At 49.7% G+C, this 24,182-nt stretch overlaps 2 protein-coding genes across 2 annotated transcripts; both read right to left on the minus strand.

Moving 5' to 3' along the window:
- Window positions 1-1,794: 1,794 nt before the first annotated feature.
- Window positions 1,795-3,930, minus strand: MIF (macrophage migration inhibitory factor). The gene is made up of 3 exons (XM_081842889.1): window positions 3,750-3,930; window positions 3,064-3,236; window positions 1,795-2,044 (listed from the first exon to the last, which is right to left on the minus strand). The coding sequence occupies exons 1-3, from the start codon at window positions 3,855-3,857 to the stop codon at window positions 1,978-1,980; spliced, it is 348 nt and encodes a 115-aa protein (XP_081699015.1). The 5' UTR covers window positions 3,858-3,930; the 3' UTR covers window positions 1,795-1,977.
- A 6,466-nt stretch (window positions 3,931-10,396) lies between these two features.
- On the minus strand, window positions 10,397-21,562 carry LOC309330896 (solute carrier family 2, facilitated glucose transporter member 11-like). The gene is made up of 11 exons (XM_081842835.1): window positions 21,337-21,562; window positions 20,863-21,023; window positions 20,199-20,323; window positions 18,574-18,703; window positions 17,858-18,006; window positions 16,995-17,182; window positions 14,823-14,933; window positions 14,599-14,700; window positions 13,387-13,462; window positions 11,629-11,756; window positions 10,397-11,334 (listed from the first exon to the last, which is right to left on the minus strand). Exons 1-11 carry the CDS (start codon window positions 21,409-21,411, stop codon window positions 11,128-11,130), a joined length of 1,452 nt encoding a protein of 483 aa, XP_081698961.1. The 5' UTR covers window positions 21,412-21,562; the 3' UTR covers window positions 10,397-11,127.
- Window positions 21,563-24,182: the final 2,620 nt, after the last annotated feature.

The following is a 24,182-nucleotide window of genomic DNA, read 5'->3' on the forward strand; positions in this document are numbered from 1 at the left end:
TGGGAACCCGCTCCCGCCAGGAGTAAGGGCAACCCAAAGGGAACTTGGGCGGAATCGGGGAGGGGGCAAAGGAGGCCTCCCTTTTGAGCCTTCGGGGGGGGGGCAGCGGCTTTGCATCTGCTTAGCCAGTGTGACTACGGTGTCAGATTGGTCATGGTGTGCGGATGCCCGATTATCGTCTTCCAAAGTAACTGCTCTACTGTATTCCGAACTTTAAAATGGAAAGCGTAATGCTGGTGGTCAACAAAAGAGGTTTAAAGACTCTCAAGGGAAATCTAAAAAAATGTATAGGTATAGGTAAAGGGACCCCTGACCATTAGGTCCATTCGTGACCGACACTGGGGTTGCGGCACTCATCTCGCTTTATTGGCAGAGGGAGCCAGCATACAGCTTCCGGAATATGCGGCCAGCATGACTAAGCCGCTTCTGGCGAACCAGAGCAGCGCACGGAAACGCTGTTTACCTTCCCACCAAAGTGGTACCTATTTATCTACTTGCACTTTGACGTGCTTTCGAACTGCTAGGTTGGCAGGAGCAGGGACCAAGCAACGGGAGCTCACCCTGTCGCGGGGGATTCGAACCGCCGACCTTCTGATCAGCAAGGCTCTGTGATTTAACCCACAGCGCCACCCGCGTCCCGTCCCCCCAAAAAAGTATAAACACCGACAATTGGGAAACACTTGACTGCGAGCGCTCCAGTTGGAGAACAGCCTTACCAAAGGTGTCATGGGCTTTGAAGACACTCAAACTCAGGATGAAATGTGCTAAGAGGAAGGCATGTTTGGCAAACCCTCACCGTGATCAACTCCCACCCAGAAACCTATGTCCCAACTGTGGAAGGATGTATGGATCCAGAATTGGCCTCCACAGTCACTTACGGACTCACTGTTAAAACTGTGTTTATGGAAGACAATCTTTCTTGGGTACAAGTGATCGTCAAAGAAGCAGCAGCAGCATCTGTTTAGCCAGTGTGAGAACAGGAATGCAGAACGTTTTGTGTTTGCTTCGGAAGGCCAGCTAAGCATTACAGGAGTCGAGGCACTTATCGGTCACATCCCTGAAAGAGCAATTTGCAGGCAGGCTTTGGGCGTTTTGTGCATTACCAGGTGGAGCTCCCCCCCCCCTTTCAAAAGAAGTGCCAAAAGATTGGGACCCCATTTTTCTGTATACCCGAGAGATCACCCATCAACCAACAGCATCACTCCTCACACTCCGCAGAAGCTGCTTAACTCTTTGCAGGTGTATTCAGCACAGATACACAAGCAGATCTACGGGACCCGTGGCCCTCTGGAGGTCAGTGAGCTCCATCCTCCTATTGGCCCCAAACTGGATGGCCGGTATAAAGGGGGGATGCGAGATACAGTCCTCCAAGTGTTGGAGTATAAGATCCCTAGTCCAGAGCATAAGAGTGGCTGGAGTGGACCGCACCTGCCCATTTCAAGCCTCTGGTGGTAATATGGGCTGTGCGCACACCGTACATTTAAAGCACATGCCTCCCAAAAATAATCTTGGGAACTATAGTTTACTCCTCACAAAACTACAATTCCCAACGCCCTTAAGAAAGAGTGACTCCTGGGATTCTTTTTGAGCTGGCGGGGCGGGGGGGCGGGGGAGAGATCATGTGCTTTAAATGTCTAGTATGCCAACAACGTTAGTACCTCTACTGAACTAGCCGCAACAGCGAGACCCAGCAGTCTGCCATCTCAAAGGCCCCTGTAAAATAGAACAACTCATCCTCCTCAATCTTGTTGGGGCCATCCCCACTCCCTATCACAGAAACACTTTGCACTTGCAGAGCTACCACCAGAGCTTTTATTTGCATTTCAGAAACTGGATGCATGCAACAGGCTCTGCTAAAAAGAACCATCGAAAGGAAGGCGGTGGGGGGGGGGGGAGAGGAAGGAAGAGGTGGTAGTGATTGCCGGCAAACACAAGGGGGCAGCAGGTCCACCAGGTGGCTGTGCAGGAAGGAGCAGACTAGGCAAAGGTGGAGCCGTTCCAACCCACGTTAGCGGCGTTCATGTCACAGTAGTTGATGTAGACTCTACAAAAGAAGCAAAACAGCAAAAATCAGCCCAAGAGAGCACCAGCGTTACATGTGGCTGCCACACCTGCCCAGGTAAGGCAGGGATGGGGAACGTGTACCTATTGAGATGCTAGGACTCAAGTGTGGTCACGAAGCAGGAGTAACGGGAGCTGGAGTTAAGCGACACACATTCCCCCATCTTTTCTGGAGGAGAATCCTAACACTGCAAGAAATGACTATTAGTTCCTGACAGTCTTCCCTTTCATCATGGGATCTCTGCACTGCTTTTGATGAACATAGGAAGCTGCTCGATGAGGCAGACCATTGGCTCCAGCTAGCTTTTTAGTTTGGTGGGCAAGCAATGACTCTCCTGGGTTTCAGCAAGGAGTCTCTTTCAGCCTGACTTAGAGATGCTCCTGCATGCAAATATTCTCCAGCTGAGATGCAGTCCACCTCCCTGTGGTATTTTACTGCTGTGGAGAACCTAATACAGTTGGATTGTGCCTTGTACAGTACAGTGGTGCTTCAGGTTACAGACTTCGCTAACCCAGAAATAGTACCTCGGGTTAAGAACTTTGCTTCAGGATGAGAACAGAAATCGTGCTCTGGCAGCACGGCGGCAGCGGGAGGCCCCATTAGCTAAAGTGGTGCTTCAGGTTAAGAACAGACCTCCAGAACGAATTAAGTTCTTAACCCGACGTACCACTGTACGCCTCTTTCTGGAAACTCCTGGAGCCAAGCTGGTGCCAAACGTATTGCTCTGTTTTCCTTTGGACCACAGCAAGGTCTTGTTGTCCGGGCAGCCCAGGACCTGAATACACACTGCCCAGGCTTGTTCCCCGGGGAGGTCACTTCTGTGCTACTGACATGGTCCTTCCTGCTCTTTTGTGCTTTTTTAGAAATGTGGTTCCCAGACATGCGTTCAGCAGTGACCAGCCCCTGGGCTGCTTGGCTTTTAGCCTTCAGACAATAACACCCTGCAATTCAAATAAGATGTTCCCGTCCCAGCCAACACGGCCTTTCTGCTTGCAGCTCACCTGTCTGCAGGTATGTGCAGGTGCTTGGTCAGCAGCTCACACAGCAGCTTCGTGTAGGCCTTGTTCTGCTGCCCGCCAATCTTGCCGATGCTGTGGAGGCTGCAGAGGGCACAGGGATCAGAGGAGCCTCCGAAGGACATCATCTGGTCAGCCACGATGTGGATGGCGATGTACTGCGGAGGGAGGCAGCAAACGAAATACTTTTATGGCTGCGCCTGGCAGTTGAGGTTTTGGAGCAGGAATTGCTTATACAAATCTTTAAAGTTGTTTGTGTGTTGTTTTTTAAAGTGGCACCTAGCGGTGCAGCAATAAAACTGCTAACACGTTTGCAAAGCTAAAGCAGTTTACAGTATTGAGATGCCTGCCTCGCAAGGGGTTGGGCTGGATGGCCTTGGGGGGGGGGATCTCTTCCAAATCTACAATTTTCCGAGTCTGCATTTGTTTGCACGCGGCCACCCTTTCTACAAACTCGCTTCCTCCGCCCGGAAATCTCTGCAAAGGGCCCTCCCTGGCCCAGATTCAGGCGCCCACCTCAGCTTCCCAGCCGACTCGTTACTGCCACCGGCAGATGGAGAGCTAGTTGAATGGAAAGGCGGGCAGGCGGGACTCTCCCGGTTTGGAGATCAGATGTGGAAAGAAGCCCCTGAGCGCGTGCAGAGTGCCACTCCTTCCCAACCCCCTCTCACCTGGGCTGGCTTGCCGGTCGCCTTGGCTAGCTGCTGGGTGAGCTCTCCGAGGAGACTCTCGGGCACAGCGTCCCGGCTCACGTTGGTGTTGACCACGAACATGGGCATCTTGGCTGCTTATGCGTCTTGCTGGCTGCAAACTGCGTGCAAAATGGGAGCTGCCTCCCCGCTTTGTAGGGCTGCGCCCGAGAGCGCGCCGGGAACTCCTCCCTCCCCCGCGCTCTTAAAGGGGCCGCTGCTGCAGCAGGAGGAGGGGGCAGCAACTACAGCCCTAAGCGAGTACCCCCCCCCCGGAGGGAGAGGGGCTGCCCAACGGGGCCGTGCTTGGCTGGGGCTCCGTTTCTGGAGCTGCTGGGAAGGGAAGGGCGCGAGGATGCGGCAGGCAGACCGTGGGGCAGGATGGTCGGGTGGGGGGGGGGGCGCCTGTGCCAGGCTGCACGTACCTAATGCCCGCCCGGGCGAGCCACGTGCTCGGTGCCCTCCAGGCGGGCTGGGCTGGGCGAGGCGGAGGGAGGCCCGGTGTTGCTTTCAGAGAGAAGCAATGGATGCTGATCTGCTCTCGCCTTCACCTCGGTGGGTTTCCCGGTGATGCAGAATATGAAATCAACCTCAGAAGGCACTCTTCTTGCAGTAGGGTGCCTGCACGTGGGATCTTCCACAGCTGTGTCCTTTCTTAGAATGCAGTGGTACCTCGGGTTACATACGCTTCAGGTTACAGTGGTACCTCGGGTTACATACGCTTCAGGTTACAGTGGTACCTCGGGTTACATACGCTTCAGGTTACAGTGGTACCTCGGGTTACATACGCTTCAGGTTACAGTGGTACCTCAGGTTACATACACTTCAGGTTACAGTGGTACCTCAGGTTACATACACTTCAGGTTACAGTGGTACCTCAGGTTACATACGCTTCAGGTTACAGTGGTACCTCGGGTTACATACGCTTCAGGTTACAGTGGTACCTCGGGTTACATACACTTCAGGTTACAGTGGTACCTCGGGTTACATACACTTCAGGTTACAGTGGTACCTCAGGTTACATACGCTTCAGGTTACAGTGGTACCTCGGGTTACATACGCTTCAGGTTACAGTGGTACCTCAGGTTACATACACTTCAGGTTACAGTGGTACCTCGGGTTACATACGCTTCAGGTTACAGTGGTACCTCGGGTTACATACGCTTCAGGTTACAGTGGTACCTCGGGTTACATACGCTTCAGGTTACAGTGGTACCTCGGGTTACATACGCTTCAGGTTACAGTGGTACCTCAGGTTACATACACTTCAGGTTACAGTGGTACCTCAGGTTACATACACTTCAGGTTACAGTGGTACCTCAGGTTACATACGCTTCAGGTTACAGTGGTACCTCGGGTTACATACGCTTCAGGTTACAGTGGTACCTCGGGTTACATACACTTCAGGTTACAGTGGTACCTCGGGTTACATACACTTCAGGTTACAGTGGTACCTCAGGTTACATACGCTTCAGGTTACAGTGGTACCTCGGGTTACATACGCTTCAGGTTACAGTGGTACCTCAGGTTACATACACTTCAGGTTACAGTGGTACCTCGGGTTACATACGCTTCAGGTTACAGTGGTACCTCGGGTTACATACGCTTCAGGTTACAGTGGTACCTCGGGTTACATACGCTTCAGGTTACAGTGGTACCTCGGGTTACATACACTTCAGGTTACAGTGGTACCTCGGGTTACATACACTTCAGGTTACAGACTCCGCTAACCCAGAAATATTACCTCGGGTTAAGAACTTTGCTTCAGGATGAGAACAGAAATCGTGCTCCGGCCGGGCAGCAGCAGCAGGAGGCCCCATTAACTAAAGTGGTGCTTCAGGTTAAGAACAGTTTCAGGTTAAGAACAGACCTCCGGAACTAATCAAGTACTTAACCCGAGGTACCACTGTAGTAGAGTTGGAAGGGATCCTGTGGATTCTAGTTCAACCCCCTGCAATGCAGGAATATGCAGTTTTCCCATATGGGAGTTGAACCTGCAACCTTGGCATTATCAGCCCCACACTCTTAACCAACTGAGCTATCCAGCATACATTGATCCTTGCCCTGTTTTGGGACACTTCATTCTGTCTGTCACTCTCCTACCCTGTTTTCCCTTTCCAGCTGTCAGTCTGCATTTCCGGGCTGCTGAACCTCTTGAGACCACATTCATTGGGGGGGGGTTGTTGTTTGTTTGTTTGTTTGTTTTGTGTGGGGGCTGTACTTCTGCAAACCTTGAGGTACCCCTAGGCCTGCTGGTTACCCAGTGTGGTGTAGTGGTTAAGAGCGGTAGACTTGTAATCTGGTGAACCGGGTTCGCTTCCCTGCTCCTCCACATGCAGCTGCTGGGTGATCTTGGGCTAGTCACACTTCTCTGAAGTCTCTCAACCCCAATTACCTCACAGAGTGTTTGTTGTGGGGGAGGAAGGGAAAGGAGAATGTTAGCCGCTTTGAGACTCCTTAGGGTAGTGATAAAGCGGGATATTAACTCCAAACCCTTCTTCTTCTTTTTCCTTGTGGTGCACAAATTTTGCCATTTTGGTGACCAGGGAGGGGGCGAGAATCGTAAACCGCACTGAAATCCAAAAAGGATGAAGGATAGGGTTAAAAAAGAAAGAAAAAGAATGACTCTGATTGGCAAATCATAGGGTATTCTAAACAGAAACCTGGAAATGGGCATCAGTTTTGCCAGACTTGCTTGTAGTACAGGAGACCGACTTTAAGCTGAAACATGTTTCATTTCTCCTTATGAAAATGCTGTATCATGGAGTGTGGGAATTGGAATCCCAAGGGTCATCTAAGTCCAGCCGCCTGCAATGTAGTAATCTTTTGCCCAACATGGGGCTTAAACCCACGGCCCTGAGATAAAGAGGCTCATGCTCTACCAACTGAGCTATCCCAGCTGTATGGAGTACATCGCTCCCTGTTTCCCCACTCTCAATATTTACTGAATGAGCCAACAGCCTGTTTAGGTAGAGGAGACCCCCCTCCCCTATCCGACTGCAAATAACAGGAATACAAGATGCCAAAAATCCCTGAAGGAATGTGGTGCTTCATCAGGATAGTTAAAAAGCAGCCCACCCCATACAACTAAAGGTAAAGGGACCTCTGACCATTAGGTCCAGTTTCGGACGACTCTGCGGTTGCGGCACTCATCTTGCTTTACTGGCCAAGGAAGCTGGCGTACAGCTTCTGGGTCATGTGGCCAGCATGACAGCCACTTCTGGCGAACCAGAGCAGTGCACAGAAACGCCATTTACCTTCCCACTGGAGCGGTACCTATTTATCTACTTGCACTTTGACGTGCTTTTGAACTGCTAGGTTGGCAGGAGCTGGGACTGAGCAACAGCTCACCCCGTCACGGGGATTCGAACTGCCGACCTTCCGATTGGCAAGCCCTAGGCTCTGTGCTTTAACCCACAGCGCCACCCGCATCCCCTACCCCATGCACATACTGTGCCACAAAACCAGTAGCCAAGGAGGCAGCAGCAACCATCCTGTTTGGTACACGGTCTCCTGCTCTCACTTATGAAGAAGGCCCCAGAGGTTTGGAGGAGGGAGGGGGATTCCAGGCATATTTTTATGTATCTCACTGGCTTCTGCTTTTGGAAGAGGCAGATTGAAGGCGACACTCCGCATTCTGGTTTAAAAATAATAATGGCACAGGGTAATCCTGATTTTCTGCATGAGAAAGCAAAACCCAAAGGAGAGTCTGATGTCAAAACCAACAAGCACCAAATCCACCAGGCATTGTGTTGTCTGGGTGAAGAATCTGCTACCCAACACCCACACTCTGTTTTCTTTGTTGCATCCTGATGGAATGCAACTTCAGGTGAGAAATATGACCAGCTGATAAATAAAGCAACAACTTGCAATCGAATGGGTATGATTCAAAAGGAGACCCAAATTTACTCATTGCGAAGTATTGGAAGACACAAGATCTACCCACCCTGGAAGAATGGCAGATGAAAGTAATGGACTATATGGAATTGGCGGAAATGACTGGCAGAATCCAAGACCAGGGTGAAGAGTTGGTGGAAGAAGATTGGAAGAAATTTAAAGATTATTTACAGAAACACTGTAAAATTAATGAATGTTAAAATGATGCTGGAATGAAATGAAGCGGTTTTAGTAATAAGGTTAAAAAGGAATATGTAAAAATGGATTGATATTAGATGAAATTATAAAGTTACAATATGTGAAGACAAAGAACTAAGATAAAACAAAGAGGGTAAGGATTTGCTGAATTAACCATTTGAACTGGAATACAAAAAAGGGAGGTGTGAGGAAGTCATGGGAATAAGTAAATGAACTCTAAGATATACAAAGAGGGATTTATTTTTAATTATTTTTATCTTTTTTGTAATCTTTTGTTGTTGTATTTTTCTATCTTTTTTTCTTATATACTTATGTATTTCTGAAATTTTGAATAAATATTATTAAAAAAAACAAGAAAAAAACAAGAAAAAAAGGAGACCCAAATTGCAGGTTGCTATGCCGGGCCCATTGGGAGGGGTGGGGGGAATAAAAACATAAACCGTAGGAGGTACCTTTGTCAATTAAAAGTGCACAAATAATTGAGCAAGCTGTCAACCTCCCCAGAGGTCTTCTGAAGATTAGATGTTCCTGGAATTCCAAGACCCCAGTCTGCACTTTGAAGGAAGAGGCATTGTACAGACAGGGAGAGAGATTCTATAGCTATTTAGTAAGTGAATAAATGAATAGACTAATCATAGAATCATAGAGTTGGAATAGACCACAAGGGCCATTGAGTTCAACCCCCTGCCAAGCAGGAAACTGCGTCCCTCTTGTTCCCAGTAAACCATAATGTAAAAGGAGAAATGGATGGGGAGGGAAAAGGAAAAAATAACTCGGCCATCAGCTCTTATGTCATGTAAAATATCTGACTGGCTTTGTGAACTGAGAGATCAGATCCTTTGGAGGAAGAGAGAAACACTTTGGGGGTGTATAATTAGTCCGTATACCTACAGAGAATGAGATTCTATGGGAGTGAGCAAGAAAGGTGTGGTCAGTGGTGCTGTTGACTTTTTACAAGGGAGCAATAGTGAGAGATTGAGTTTATCTCCAACTTGATTTCCACCCACCTCTGGTTATCGCCTTCCCAGATGCCCCACCTACATTGCACAGGACCAAACTTGGCATCAGTTTCTGGCTGCATAAAGAACCTAAATATACAGGAGTCCGGGTGGACCTGCTGGGTGTGTGTCTGGGGTGGTCATTGAGCGACTGGTGGTTAGGTTCCGTGAGCTTCCTTACTGGAAACAAGAGGGACGCAGGTGGCACTGTGGCCTAAACCACTGAGCCTCTTCGGCTTGCCGATCAGAAGGTCGGTGGTTTAAATTCCCTAGATGGAGTGAGCTCCCATTGCTCTGTCTTAGCTCCTGCCAACCTAGCAGTTCGAAAGCACGCCCATGCAAGTAGATAAATAGGTACCGCTGCAGTGGGAAGGTAAATGTTTCAGCGCGCTCTGGTTTCTGCCCCAGTGTTCAGTTGCGCCAAAAGCGGTTTAGTCATCTCCCTCAGCCTGAAAGCGAGATGGGTGCCACAACCCCATAGACACCTTTGACAGGACTTAACCGTCCAGGGGTCCTTTACCTTTACCGTCACATTTTACTGGGAACAACCTTGTTGCCAAGGTCCTTCTGACCAATCTCAGGTATTACCAGGGACTCTTATGCAGCAATGTCAGATAGGCATAGGGAGCCATGCATATAATAATAATAATAATAATAATAATAATAATAATAATAATAATAATAATAATAATAATATTTATACCCCACCCATCCGGCTGGGTTTCCCATAAGGCTGTTTTGCTCCAGCCATACCCACTAGGTGACCTCAGTAGTAGTAGTAGTAATAATAATAATAATAATAATAATAATAATAATAATAATTTATTATTTTTACCCTGCCCATTTGATTGAGTTGCCCCATCCACTCTGGGTGGCTTCCAGCACATATAAAGACATAGTAAAACATTAAATCTTCCTTCAGATGCCTCCTAAAAGATATATAATTACAGTGGTACCTCAGGTTACATACGCTTCAGGTTACAGACTCCACTAACCCAGAAATAGTACCTCGGGTTAAGAACTTTGCTTCAGGATGAGAACAGAAATCGTGCTCCAGCGGTGCGGCAGCAGCAGGAGGCCCCATTAGCTAAAGTGGTGCTTCAGGTTAAGAACAGTTTCAGGTTAAGAACGGACCTCCGGAACGAATTGAGTAAACCCGAGGTACCACTGTACTCATCTCCTTGACATCTGGTGGGAGGGCATTCTACAGGGTTGGTGCCGCTACCAAGAAGGGCCTCTGCCTGGTGGAGGCAGGAAAGACACAACTGTGAAGGGACACTTAGGAGTCTTAATTCCTCTCCATTTGTTCCTGGGCATGCAATGCTTGCATTCAGCACCTCTTAAATTTGGTGCCAACACATTGAAGGCCTTGCTGGGATCGGCCGTGTTCTGGAGTTCCCTCTGAGTCCAGCTGAAAGCGGAGCTTGGAGTCATCACCACTGAACAGCTACGTCGCAAGGTATGGTGAGCAATAGCACGATGACATTTTTTTTTTGCCTCCAGCCTCTGGCACTACAGAGAGAGTTCTAAGAAGCCTTTGCAGAAATAATAATTGTTTATTTCATTTATACCCCACTCTTATACACCTTCTACATTCAAAGCAACATACAGCAGAAGTAAACATTACAAAACCCAGAATCGAATATAGCCACAACTGTGGGGGCGCCAGATGACACTGAATGAGATAGGCCTGCTCCATAGAGAGTGCAAGGAGTGAGGAATCTATGGCTCTCCAGCCATGGTTGGACTTCAGATCCCAGCCAGCATGTCCAACGAGCAGGAATGACTACAGCAACACCTAGAAGGCTACAGTTTCCTCCCCACCACACTAAACCGTGGTTTGTTTAACAAACCATGGGTTAACAAGTCATCCCACAGAAAATTAAACAAGCTGTGGCCTCCTTCTCCAATATTTGACTTGTTTTTCAGTTGCTTTTGCCTTTTTGGTTTGGTGAGGGTTTTTTTTGTCAAGGGTTCAAGCAAACCATGGTTAAAGACACGTTAGACCTAACACCAAACCAAGGTTCATAAGCCAACAACAAACCATGGCTTCAGATTGCAATTTGTTGGGAGTAAACAAACCATAGATAACCTGTCTCTCATGGGAAACAGGATGTAAACTGGAAACGGGATGTAAACTGGTGAAATGTCCCATCTTGGCTGAAAGCCACGGGCAGGCTGTTGTTTTCTTTGCATGGGGCAGAGCTGGTGATTCTTCCCCCTCCTCTCTCCCCTCCCCCAGAGCTGGAGGTTCTGCAAAGGGGGTGTTAGAGCCTCGTGCAGAAGATGGTTTCCTGGGGAACTTTATTTTCAGCAGGAAAAACTTGTTTCTTTCCATAATTCAGCTTATTAAACTCTGCTGTAATTTCCATGATAGATTTCCCTTTTGTTTCCGGCAGGAACAAGAAGATGAAAATGCCTGAGGCTGTAAGGATGCCCATGAAGATCAGGAAGCAGAAGGGGCCGAGATATTCCTGGAAAGAGAAGGGAAGGGAAAGGTTAAGGAAGCTCATGTTGCATTCTCAAAACCCTCCTTGCAAACACTTGGCCAGTGCAGAGATTCATACAGAGCAAGATCTCATCCACCAAGCAGGTTCTCCGGCCCATACAGGACACCTGTAATTTTTTTGGGAAGTGAACGTCCCGTTTTTCACTTTCAAGCAATTGCGTGCAAAATCACCCATGTCCTCATCAAGGCCTTATGTGCCCGATGCAGGGTTGATTGTGTGGGACTTGGCGAGTTGCCTGTGGCCCGTGGGCTGCCTCACCACAATGAACGGAAAGATCATCCCGAGAAGGAAGAGACCCATCCAGTTGATGAATCCCACGATCACAAAGGCCGACGGGCGGAAGGTCTGGTTGAAGATCTCAACCATCACAGCAATGGTGGCTCCAGCTGGGGAAGGCAGAGAAAAGCTAAACAAACAAACAAACAAACGCGCAGCGGGCCCAATTCTTTGCAGCTGGTCTGCTTCAGACATTATGCAGGGAGAAGAATAATACAGTGGTACCTCAGGTTACATACGCTTCAGGTTACAGACTCCGCTAACCCAGAAATAGTACCTCAGGTTAAGAACTTTGCTTCAGGATGAGAACAGAAATCATGCTCCGGCGGCGCGGCAGCAGCAGGAGGCCCCATTAGCTAAAGTGGTGCTTCAGGTTAAGAACAGTTTCAGGTTAAGAACGGACCTCTGGAATGAATTAAGTACTTAACCTGAGGTACCACTGTAGAATCAGAACTAATCTGATGCTCTGTCTCTTGAGACCAGGGCCCTGCGGGATCTGATCTCTTTCCGCAGGGCCTGTAAAACAGAGTTGTTCCACCTGGCCTTTGGCTTAGAATCAGTTTGATTGCCTCCCCCTCTTTCTTTTTCCTTTCTCCTCTTATGAAGAGATTGCTCCCTAATTGTTTTAATGTTGTATCTTAATCTTTTAAATTGTATTTTAATCAACTTGTTTTTATTATTGGTTGTTAGCCACCCTGAGCCCGGTCTTGGCTGGGGAGGGCGGGGTATAAATATTATTATTATTATTATTATTATTATTATTATTATTATTATTATTCTAGTGCAACCCTTTGCAGTACATGAATCTTTTCCCCAATGTGGTGCTCTAACTCAAGACCTTGAGATTAAGAGCCTCCTGCTCTACCAACTGAGATGTCCGCTTGGAGACCTTGCTGTGCCTGCAACCTCACCCACCCCGACCAGGTCCTCTGGGGGTGGATGGGTAGCTGTTTTGCCAAAGGCCAGTGTGGGCTGGGTGCCACCAACCGCCTCTGCACCACCCACCCAGCACCCACAGATATCAGGATTGGCAGAGACCTGACCAGATGCCTGGACATGCCTCACCCCAACCTCTCAACAGCAGGTGCTGAGTTGGAAGGATTTGGCCCAGTAGGAGCTGGGCACTCCCACACCTGCATATGGATCTGGGCCTGGTTGGGCACGCCCCAGTAAGAAAAAAAGGTAAGTCCAGTCAAAGGCGACTATGGGGTGCGGCGCTCATCTCGCTTTCAGGCCAAGAGAGCCGGCGTTTGTCCACAGACAGCTTTCCGGGTCATGTGGCCAGCAGGACTAAACCACTTCTGGGGCAATGGAGCACTGTGATAGAAAGCAGAGCGCGCGGAAACGCCGTTTACCTTCCCGCCGCAGCGGTACCTATTTATCTACTTGCACTGGTGTGCTTTCAAACTGCTAGGTTGGCAGGAGCTGGGAGAGAGCAGTGGGAGCTCACTCAGTTGCAGGGATTCGAAGTGCCGACCTTCCGATCGGCAAGCCCAAGAGGCTCAGTGGTTTAGACCACAGCCCCACCCGCTGTCCCACAAACACCCAGTGCACACCGCAGTACAGAAGTGGCAAGGCCATGCGTGTGGACCATGCATTTGCGAGCCTTGCTCCCTTCCCTCCTTGCCTGCCAGGCTCCCCCAGGCTCCATCCATCGCCCTCCTAGCAGACTGCTTGCGTCCCTTCCTAGATGGGGCTGCTAGGGACCTTTCCCCGACCCTCGCCCCTGGAGGTACTCACAAGGCCCAATCCCATAGAAGAGCACAAAGAGGAAGATGAGGACCACACTGAAGTGGTGCATCCAGGAGAAACGGTGCTGGGAAGAGAAGAAAAGGGTCCTCTAAGCGGGAGTGGAAGGATCCAATGCTTCCTGTTGCAAAGGCAAGCAGAGGAGAAATGGGGGTGCCCAAGTGGGCTCCTGGGGGTGCCAGTCCCTTGAGGGCCAGGGGCAGAGAGGGATGTCTTAAGGAGGCTTCTGAACTGTGTCCATTATTATTATTATTATTATTATTATTATTATTATTATTATTTATATACCTATACCTGGGGGCTCTCTAGGTGGTTCACAGAATAAAATCAAGATATAAAACCACAAAATACATAATAAAAAAATAAAAACAACCCAATAGCCCACCACAAAAAACCCCCACATTTTAAAAGGGCATAGGATGTCAATCAGATCAACCAAAGGCCTGGTTTAAAAGAAACGTTTTTGCCTGGCGCCTAAAGGTGTACAATGAAGGCGCCAGGCGAACTTCCCTGGGGAGAGCATTCCACAGATGGGGAGCCACTGCAGAGAAGGCCCTATTCTTGTGTTGCCACCTTCCGGACCTCTCGAGGAGGAGGCACACGAAGGAGGGCCTCAGAAGATGATCTCAGGGTCCAGGTAGGTTCATAAGGAAGGAGGCGGTCCTTGAGGTATTGCGGTCTTGAACCATTTAAGGCTTTATATGTCAAAACCAGCACTTTGAATTGGGCCTGGAAACTAATTGGTAGCCAGTGCAGTTGGACCAGGATCAGTGTAATATGCTCAAACTGTCTTACGCCAGTGAGCAACATGGCTGCTGAATTCTGCACCCGCTGAAGTTTCCAAACCGTCTACAGAGGCAGCCCTATGTATAACACGTGTTATGTACTAAGCTTGGATCCTAGAACAATAGGCAAGTAGGATCGTAGAATGCAACAACTGATTGGCCTGCAGGAGAAGACCAATCAGGCTCCAGGAGGGAAGCAGAATCAGCCAATCAGACGGGACTCATTGTGTAAATAATGTATATAAAAGCCTGAGGTTTGGGGGGCAAGTCAATCACTGTTTTACAAGCTGCAATAAAGAGCATGAAATCACTCCAGGACTCCGAGTATATTTCAGCATGGCAGTAATCTAACCCAACAGCTCTTTTCCCTTTCACTCCACCGCTGCCCCACATCACAGAGGACCCTCAACCGCCTTACCTGGAGTGAGAGGGTCAGGGTGAGCAAAGCCAGGACCAGGACCATCGCAGCGTAGCCCCCCCAGAGCAGAAGCTTCCGTCCAAAGCGCTCAATGAGGGAACTCTGGAAGGCAGCAAAAGGAGGGGAACCTCAGACATCCTGCCAGAGGGACAGGGGCTGGGGAAATACATGAGGGACTCTCCCCATTTTGGGAGCACCAGCTGTGCCGCCCCCCTTGAACTTACACACAGGATGGATGAGAGGCACTCACACATCCCCACGCCCAGAGCGATGTATGGAACGAGCTCCTCTTCAAACCTGGCTGTGCGGAAGACTTCAAAGGAGTAGAAATAGATCTGGAAAAGGCAGGAGGAAGATGAGGAGACGTGGGGCTAGTTTGCAGAAGACGTTTTTGCCTGCAGAGCTCCACATGTGCAGGGGCTCCCTGCCTGTCCCCGTTCCCTTCTCTTAGAAGGCAGGTGGCCTGCGGTACACACAGCAGGGACACCTCCCTGCCTACGACAGAATCATAGAAACTGCAGAGTTGGGAGGGAACCCAAGGTTCATGTCAGGGAACTGCCATCAGCTCAGAGGCGAGAGGTGGAAGGGTAGTTGTGTTATAGGGAACCTTCGAAAATCTTGCGAAGCAGTTCCTCCTCTGGCCAGGAGGAAAGCCCCACTTCCAGTGGGGAGGAAGGTGGTGGGACCAGGGGATGCTAGGGAGAGCCTCAACACCGAGCCTGAGCAAACCGGAGAGGAGGGAAGTACCCCTTTGCCAGTGCCCATTCTGTGCAGTAGGTTTCAGCGCAGGGAGGGGAGGAGAAGGTTGGGGGTCACGCGACTGTTATGATGGGGAAGGTATAAGAACCGACCACTCCCAGATTCTGCCAGCGACTGAGCCAGACATGAACTTGCGACGCTCTTGACTGTAAATAGTTTGCACTAAGAATAAAGCCTGGAAAAGACAGGTCGGAGTCTTGCCTGTTTGCTCTCAAGTAACCACACCATCACCTGACAGTTTAGTCCACCCCCCTGCAATACAGGGATCACATACCCCTCCCTCCAGAGAACTGGCGTGGGGCTTTGGATATGGCTTGTTGTTGTTGTTGTTGTTGTTGTTGTTGTTTTCAGGCTCCTTGGCACTCACATCTGCCCCAGATTTGTCTCCACTTATAGAATCATAGATTCCTAGAACTGGAGAGTCATCTAGTCCAGCCTCCTGCCAATGCAGGAATCTTTTGCCCATCGTGGGTCTCGAACCAAGGACCCTGAGATTAAGAGTCTCGCGCTCTACTGACTGAGCTATCAAGGAAGCCTCCAGGAAGAAAGGTCTCCAGCCAGAAGGATGCAGATAATGCACGACCACTGCTGCTCAGGTGCAAATGACTCAAAGCAGGATGCGGATGGGATCAAGGCCCCTCAAATCACTTGGCTGGCCTTTTGTTCTCTGCGCCTTGACTGGTGAGTGTGTATGTTGGAGGGGGACAGGGGCATCTTTTGCTCTGTCTCAGGTGGCAAAATATATTGGGCCCACCCTGCGTGAGCTGACCTGCCTGCTGAGCCTGCAGACACAGGGCGGATCGACACTCATGGTTTATAACGTTAGGAAAGAAAACGCTTCAAAATGTAAGGGTCATATTAAAGGTAAAGGGATCCCTGACCATTAGGTCCAGTCGTGGCCGACTCTGGGGTTGCAGCGCTCATCTCACTTTATTGGCCGAGGGAGCTGGCGTACAGCTTCTGGGTCATGTGGCCAGCATGACTAAGCCGCTTCTGGCGAACCAGAGCAGCGCACGGAAATGCCATTTACCTTCCCGCCGGAGCGGTACCTATTTATCTACTTGCACTTTGACGTGCTTTCAAAGTGCTAGGTTGGCAGGAGCAGGGACCGAGCAACGGGAGCTCATCCTGTCGTGGGGATTCAAACCGCTAACCTTCTGGTCGGCAAGTCCTAGGCTCTGTGGTTTAACCCACAGCGCCACCCTTAAGGGTCATATTAGTCATGCGTTATTAAAATGTGACAGCAGAGGATACTGCAGAGCTACTAACTATTTTAAACCAGGTGGATCTTTTGGAAAAGAAACTGCCATTTTAGAACAGTATTTCTAATATTTTTCTAATTACATTTTACAGGTGAGTGTAGATCCAGCCACAGACTGGCCATGGCTGGGTTGGGTCACAGCAACCCTTCTGCAAGTAGACTCTCCTTTGCTGGTGCCTGTGGTCCTCCAGATGTCCCTGGACTACAAGTCCCATCATCCTTGTCCTGCTGGGTGCAGAGGCTGATGGGAGTTGGAGTCCAGCAGCACCTGGAGATGAGCCACCATAGCTCTTCCCTGTTGTAAAGTCTGCTTGATCCAAAAGGCTGTGTGACTCCCCTGGAAGCCTCCGCGTCCCCCAGGAAGCAAAGACTCAACTGCGTTGATGCCGCAGAGCTGCAAGGTGGTCATGACTGTGATCATCACGTAGAGCTGCCAGCGGAAGGAGCGGGCCTTCATCAGCTCCAGGACGCGCAGGCTCTTGGTGGTGGCCACGGCGGACTTCTCTTTCTTGAGGTCCTCAATCTCCACTTGGTGGTCACCTTCGCCCCAGAGCTGCTTGATGGCTGCGGTACAGAAGGAAAGAAGGAAGAATAGGCCTGGCTCTACCCAAAGTGACCCTTGGATCAGCTCAAGGGGCAGATCAATCCGTGGCTACCAGGGCAGCTCTCTACCAGCTCCATTTGGTACGCAGGATGAGACCCTACCTGCCTGCAGACTGTCTCGCCAGAGTGGTGCATGCTCTGGTTATCTCCCGCTTGGACTACTGCAATGCACGCTACGTGGGGCTACCTTTGAAGGTGACCCAGAAACTACAACTAATCCAGAATGCAGCACCTAGACTGGTGACTGGGAGTGGCCGCCGAGACCATATAACACTGGTCCTGAATGACCTACATTGGCTCCCAGTACGTTTCCGAGCACAATTCAAAGTGTTGGTGCTGACCTTTAAAGCCTTAAATGGCCTCGACCCACTATACCTGAAGGAGCGTCTCCACCCTCATCATTCAGTCTCTTGCCTTCTGTTCTGCTCAATTCACTATGTCGCAATTGCAGTGCCCTGCAGCGCCCCCTAGACTAGATGCCCGGCAGAACCAGTCGTGCTGCTCTAAATCCACCTCTGGCATTTGCGAGCCCTGCTCAAAGTCATGGGCAACCCTGGAGCCAGCCTGTCTCAGCCCTGCTGCTGCCAGCCAGTCAGCCTGCCTGCCTGATCTGTCCAGATGGCACGGGGCTCCTACCTTTCATGAAGGCTTCTTCATTGCCCTTCTGGATCAGAAGGTAGGATGGGGAGTCAGGGAAGCAAGGGAGGGTCAGTAGCTGGACCACTGCAGTGAGTCCACTGGAAGCCAGTAGCAAAGGCCACAAGAAGTCACTGCCCAACATTTCCCTGCAGAGAATAGGAGGAGGAAGTCAGGGGACAATGGCATACAGTGGTTTTTTTTGTAAGCGCCTCCCCTTCCCAAGCTGGTTAGGAGCATCCTGGCTTTGGGGAAGGAGGTGCCAGGCCTCTGAAAGGATGCTGGCACCCTCCTGCCTCCTTCCCAAAGCCAAGTGAGCTTTGGGAAGATAGCGGAAGGGCTCTTGGACCAATCAGAGCATCGCTCCTCCCTCCTTAAGCCAGGCAGAAGCTTATCGGGCTTTGGGAAGGAGACACCAGGGGAACATTTAGGGGACTAGCCTAGTCCCTGTAGTCCACTGACCTCACGCCATTGCAGGGGGGTGTCATCATCACAGGACACCCCCCCAAACAAACAGGAGTACAGGCCCCGGTCCCTCCTTCGAAACCCACACATTCTTTTGAGCAGCCCAGAATTCAAAGTCCCAAACCCAAAGCGTGCAGCTTTGGAACCCAAGGTTCTAATTTACGTTCATGTGATTTTTATTCCACACAATCCAAGTCTCAAAGGCTGTTCTCAAGCATCTTCAGGCAGCACAGAGGAGGGGTTGCACTTACCCCAAGCCCATCACTTGTCCTGAGACTTTCCCGAGGGTCAAGAAAACAGCCACGGTGGCATTTGTAAATCCGCGCAGCTTCTTTGGAGAAATCTCTCCCACGTATTGAGGGTGTATGTTGAAGGAAAACCCTTGGGAAAGAGTGCGGGGCATGAGAGAGAAACACAGTGAAGAAACCTGCAAAACCACTTAGTTTCACTGTCTCCAGCTTCAAGGTAAACTCAAACGAATTATTATTGGCAGCTGTTGCATCTGACCTGCTAATGCGTCAGCATGTAGCTGGGTCATGTCTTAGCAGGTCTCCAACCTGCTCCCCGCTCCACAACCCAGCCCAAGTGCATTGAAGCTCATCCATCTAGGTTTCTAGGCTCAACCACCCTCCGTTGAGTTCTGCCAAATGGGCCAGGTTAAGCTAAAGAGGGGACGCAGGTGGCACTGTGGGTTAAATCACAGAGCCTAGGACTTGCCGATTAGAAGGTCGGCGGTTCGAATCCTGGCGACGGGGGGAGCTCCCGTTGCTCAGTCCCTGCTCAAGCCAACCTAGCAGTTCGAAAGCACGTCAAAGTGGTTCAGCAGCAGCGGCTAAGTCATGCTGGCCACATGACCCGGAAACTGTACACCGGCTCCCTTGGCCAATAAAGCAAGATGAGCTCCGCAACCCCAGAGTCAGTCACGACTGGACCTAATGGTCAGGGGTCCCTTTACCTTTAAGCTAAAGAGACTGCAAAAATTGGGGAAGGCTGGGCAGGATTCTCTGCCTGCACAAACAATGCATCTTGACTTATAGCATCTCCAAATGAACCAGCCCCCTGCATCTTCCTCCTGCCACTGGAATTTCTGATAAGAAATGCTTTAAAGACCAATTTAAAAGACCAACATAGTACAGTGGTACCTGGGTTCTCAAACGCCATGGTTCTCAAACACCGAAAGCCCGGAAGTAAGTGTTACTTCCGGTTTTCGAACGTTTTTTGGAAGCCGAACGTCCAATGTGGCTGTCGGCTATTGTTTCTAGGGTGCCTATAGCAATCAGAAGCTGCGCCTTGATTTTCAGACATTTTGGAAGTCAAATGGACTTCCAGAACAGATTAAGTGTGGTGCTTTTGTTTTTGCTATTTATTTTGCATTTTTGTTTTTGAGGCTTTTTCGGTTAATATGTTTTTGTGACTGTGTGGAACCCAGTTCAGCTGCTGATTGATTGATTGATTGATTGATTGATTGTGTGACTGTGGAAATGGATAAAAGCCCCCCAAACAATGACTATCATCAGTGCAGCTAAGGAAAAAAAAAACTTTTATCTTCTACAATATTGTCTTATTTATTTTATAGTACAGTGCATTGATTATTGCTTTCATTTTATGGATCAATGGTCTCGTTAGATAGTAAAATCCATGTTAAATTGCTGCTTAAGGTGTTGTTTTTAAAAGTCTGGAACAGATTAATCCATTTTGCGTTACTTTCTATGGGAAAGCACAACTTGGTTTTGGAACGGACTTCCGGAAGGGATTAAGTTTGAGAACCAAGGTACACTGTAATTTAAAAAGACGATACTGATGAAGGAACAAAAACAAAATGCCCCCGGAAGGTTGTGGTGACTTTGCTGCAAGTGCTAGGACGCTTCCTTCATACCGATGCCGACTCCGTAGAGAAAGCGCCCCAGGAGGATCATCTCGAAGGACCCGGCCATCTTGCTGAAACCCATGAGCGACGCAGCCGCCAGCATGATCAAGTTGGTGAACATCTGGCATTTCTTTCTGCAATGGAAGGCGGAATCAAGGGGAGAAAGGCGATGGTTGTTAGAACCTAAGATACCTTGGTGGGTATCTGGTATCTCCATGAGAAGTATTGGCAGTGAAAAGAGTAAATATGGAGAAAGGCTGGCCAACATATCAACAGTTACTAATAAAAGAGCACGTTGATGTAAAAATAAGACCCAGTGGTCCATGTATGGACCTTATGCATGAACTGACTAGAGAATGAACTGATCCACTGGGTCTTCTGCTTTTTCCGATGAACTTTATGAGACTTCTGTTGAAATCTACAATTTGATACAGTGAATAGTATACCTTATTTATTCAAAAGTACAGCCGGTTACGTCTTGTGTGTTTATTGAGTACAGCAACAACAGGCACGTGTGCTTGTTTTGCTTTTTCTAGGACTGAGAATAAGAGGCATCTCTTTGAATTAGACCCCCTTGCACCAACTTCCAGGGCATTGGCCTGGTGGGCTTGAATCCTATGTCATAGATTTAGATGTGCACGGAAGCCACACATCGCCTTAGGGAATGACTTACTTCCGATATTTTGTGGTCAGGTATCCACAGCAGACGCTTCCCAAAAGGCCCCCTATGCCATAGATGGAAACGATGAAGGACCACAGCAAGAGTATGGTCTCTTGCGGGAGAGGGGAGCCATGCCGCTCCAGCCAGGTCTCGTTGATGAATTTTTTAATGTACTGCAAGCAAGCAAACAAAAAAATTCACTGTGCGTCTATTTCCTTTGGCTTACAACACGAACAATAAGGGTGTATTTTTGATCTTTTGTTGGGAGCCGCCCAGAGTGGCTGGGGCAACCCAGTCAGATGGGTAGCGTAATTCAACTAAATAACATCGAGATGTGCAACAATTCAATTCAAAACGTAACATCGTGCTGCCATTCAGTGAACAAGGAATGCTGCTGATGATCTCACTCAGTCCAAGGCTCCCCTCTTGCGGCCTTGACAGTTCCAACCTAAGGAATGCAGGACAGTTGTTGGTTTTTTGGCTTACCAGGGAGGGGTAGTTGATCACAGAAATGTGAAACCCATATGGGAAGCTGCCACCTATGCCCAGAACAAAGATCATCTGGAACAATCCACGATATTGAATCTGTAAAGACACAACATATCCAGAAGGGCATCTCCTGGTGCCCCACAGTGGGAAAAATACACAGAAAAATTCTACAGAAATGGCAAATGAACAAACCCAAATGTTCAAATGCTGGATTTTACCACGAGTATTTTCATTTTTAAAAAAAAATGTATTAGGTAATTGTGATGGGATAGTGAGCTGCTTGTGCGTAAAAGCTTGATCCCTCTGGGGTTTGGCTGGTCATCCAAACCGATGCACTAACGGAGCCCCCAAAGCATGACTCCGTCAGTCGCTGGTAGAATCTGACAGTGGGCGTCTACGGAATTTACGCCAACATAAAAGCTCTTTGACAGACATGCGCTTTCGAGACTCTCTGCGTGACAGTTTCCGGCGAAGGGTGGGCGTTCCCAACGGGGGTCCCGTTACCTCTCCACTACTCTCACTGGAAGCATCCCAGAGCCTCCCCTCCGCTGTGACTCCTGCACTCCCCCTGCTGGTTCCCTCTTCTGCTGCGGATTCTCTCCTATTCTCCTGGAGCCTGTCCACCACCTGTCTCTCCGATGGCAGTTCCCTGACATCCACCTCCCCCCCAGGGCCCCCTTCACCCCCTCCCGCCTCCTCTCCCACTGGCGGTGAGGGCGGAAAGCCCCTGAAGGAACTCTCCTCGTCGTCCGAGGATTCTAACACTTCCAGCCACGGCGTACCGTCTCTCTCCCCGTCTTCCTCTTCTTCGTCGGAGTCGGCTTCTTCACCCACCCCTGACTCTGGGAACCCTTCAAACTCTCCTTCCTCATCGGTGGTCCCAAAGTGTTCCCTTCTAAATCGAGCCACGGGTTGCGGTTTTCTTGGGAAACGCTGATGAAATGTTTCTATTAAAACCTCGTCATTGACTACCTCTGCTGGTACCCAAGTGTTTTCCGACTCTGCTTCCCCCTCCCATTCTACCAGATATTCCACCTGATTCCCCTTCCACCTGGAATCAATGATTCCTGCCACGTTCATGTCGCGCTCTCTCTCTTCTATCACGGGCGTTTGGGTGGCCTCTCTCTCACACTCCCCCCACTCGCGTCCCTCTCGGTACGGCGACAGTAATGACCTGTGAAATACTGGGTGTAATTTCATGTGACTGGGCAGCCTGAGTTTGAATGCCACTGGGTTGACCTGCTGTATGACCTCAAAGGGTCCCAATCTTTTGGGCCTCAATTTCTTACTCCCGCCCTTGAACGGTAGCCCTTGGGTGGACAACCACACCCGGTCCCCCACCCTTATAGTTTCACCTTCCCTCCTATTTCTGTCTGCTTGCTTCTTATATTCTTCCTTGGCTTTCTCTAAGTTAAGTTGAAGCTGACGGTGGATCGCCTCCATCTCTTCAAAAAAATATTCCGCCGCCGGCACGCTCCACCTCTCCCCTCCCTCTCCTGGGAATGCCCGGGGGTGACACCCATAATTTGCCAGGAAGGGACTCATCCCTGTGGACACGTTCTCCGCGTTGTTGTAGGCAAATTCTGCTAGAGGTAACTTATCCACCCAATCATTTTCTCTGTCTTTTACATAACACCTCAGGTATTGTTGTAAAACCCCATTTGCCCTTTCCGCTTGCCCATTGGTTTCTGGGTGCCGGGCAGTTGAGAAATTGAGTTCTACGTGCAGTAAGCTCATAAGTTTCCTCCAGAACCTGGAAGTAAATTGTTTCCCTCTGTCGCTGACCACCCTCAAGGGGGCGCCATGCAACTTGAAAATATGTTCTACAAACAACTTGGCGGTTTCCTCCGCTGTGACTGCATGTGAACAAGCTATAAAATGACACATCTTGGTTAATTGATCTACCACCACCATGACAGCTGTTTTGCCTTTGGATTTTGGCAGGTCTGTCATAAAATCTATGGATACTGCCTCCCATGGCCTTTCGGGCGTGGGTAAGGGTTGTAATAGCCCCGCTGGCGCCACCCTCTCTCCTTTCGCTCGCTGGCACCTGTCGCAACCCCTGACATATTCCCGTACGTCCTCCCTCACCTTGGGCCACCAAAACTCCCTGGTAACCAACCACATGGTTTTGTGCTGTCCAAAATGTCCCGCTGTGGGGCTGTCATGCAACTGCTTGAGTACTCTGCCCCTCAGTTCCCCGTCGGGTATGTACAGTGCCCCTTTGTAATACAACGCCCCGTTCTTTTCTTCGAACCCCCCTGTGTTCTCCTCTGTCCTCCGGAGCTCTCTGAGTTTCTCTTGGGCGTATTCATCGTTCTCCGTACCCTCTATCAGTTCCCTCTGCCCCACCAATGCCGCCCCACACACCCAGCGGTCTTCAGGGATTACATGCCTTGCCTCAGGCGCTCCCTCCCCCTCTAAGTACTCAGGTTTCCTGGAAAGAGCGTCCGCCCTCACGTTCTCGGAGCCGGGCACGTAACGAATCTCAAAGTGGAATTTGGAGAACTCCTGGGCCCATCTCACTTGTCTCTGGTTCAGCACTCGGGCTGTTCTCCAGTATTCCAGATTTTTGTGGTCAGTTCGGACTTGAACCTTGTGCTGCGCCCCAATCAGCAAGTGCCGCCATTTCCGGAATGCTTCATGAATGGCGAGCAGTTCTCGGTCGTACACTGTGTAGTTCCTCTCTGATTTGTTCAACTTCCGCGAGAAGAATGCACACGGTCTCCATTCAGACGTATCTTTTCCCGGCTGGAGAAGAACGGCCCCCACCGCTCGGTCTGACGCGTCAGTCTCCACTCTCATTGGTTGTTGTAGATCCACGTGCAAGAGTTGCTCTTCCG

This window comes from Podarcis erhardii, assembly GCF_964252035.2.
Source record: "Podarcis erhardii genome assembly, chromosome: 15".
Lineage (NCBI taxonomy): Eukaryota > Metazoa > Chordata > Lepidosauria > Squamata > Lacertidae > Podarcis > Podarcis erhardii.

Excerpts from the sequence above, each read along its gene's own strand:
- MIF (XM_081842889.1), bottom strand. The coding sequence starts at position 3,857 with ATGCCCATGTTCGTGGTCAACACCAACGTGAGCCGGGACGCTGTGCCC. Across the intron at positions 3,237-3,749 it reads CGACCGGCAAGCCAGCCCAG|TACATCGCCATCCACATCGT; the intron begins GTGAGAGGGGGT and ends CTCCCTCCGCAG. Across the intron at positions 2,045-3,063 it reads CTGCACATACCTGCAGACAG|AGTCTACATCAACTACTGTG; the intron begins GTGAGCTGCAAG and ends CTTCTTTTGTAG.
- LOC309330896 (XM_081842835.1), bottom strand. The coding sequence starts at position 21,411 with ATGATCTTTGTTCTGGGCATAGGTGGCAGCTTCCCATATGGGTTTCAC. Across the intron at positions 18,704-20,198 it reads TCTCTACGGAGTCGGCATCG|GGTTTTCCTTCAACATACAC; the intron begins GTATGAAGGAAG and ends CTCTTTCCCAAG. Across the intron at positions 18,007-18,573 it reads GGACAAGTGATGGGCTTGGG|GGAAATGTTGGGCAGTGACT; the intron begins GTAAGTGCAACC and ends TATTCTCTGCAG.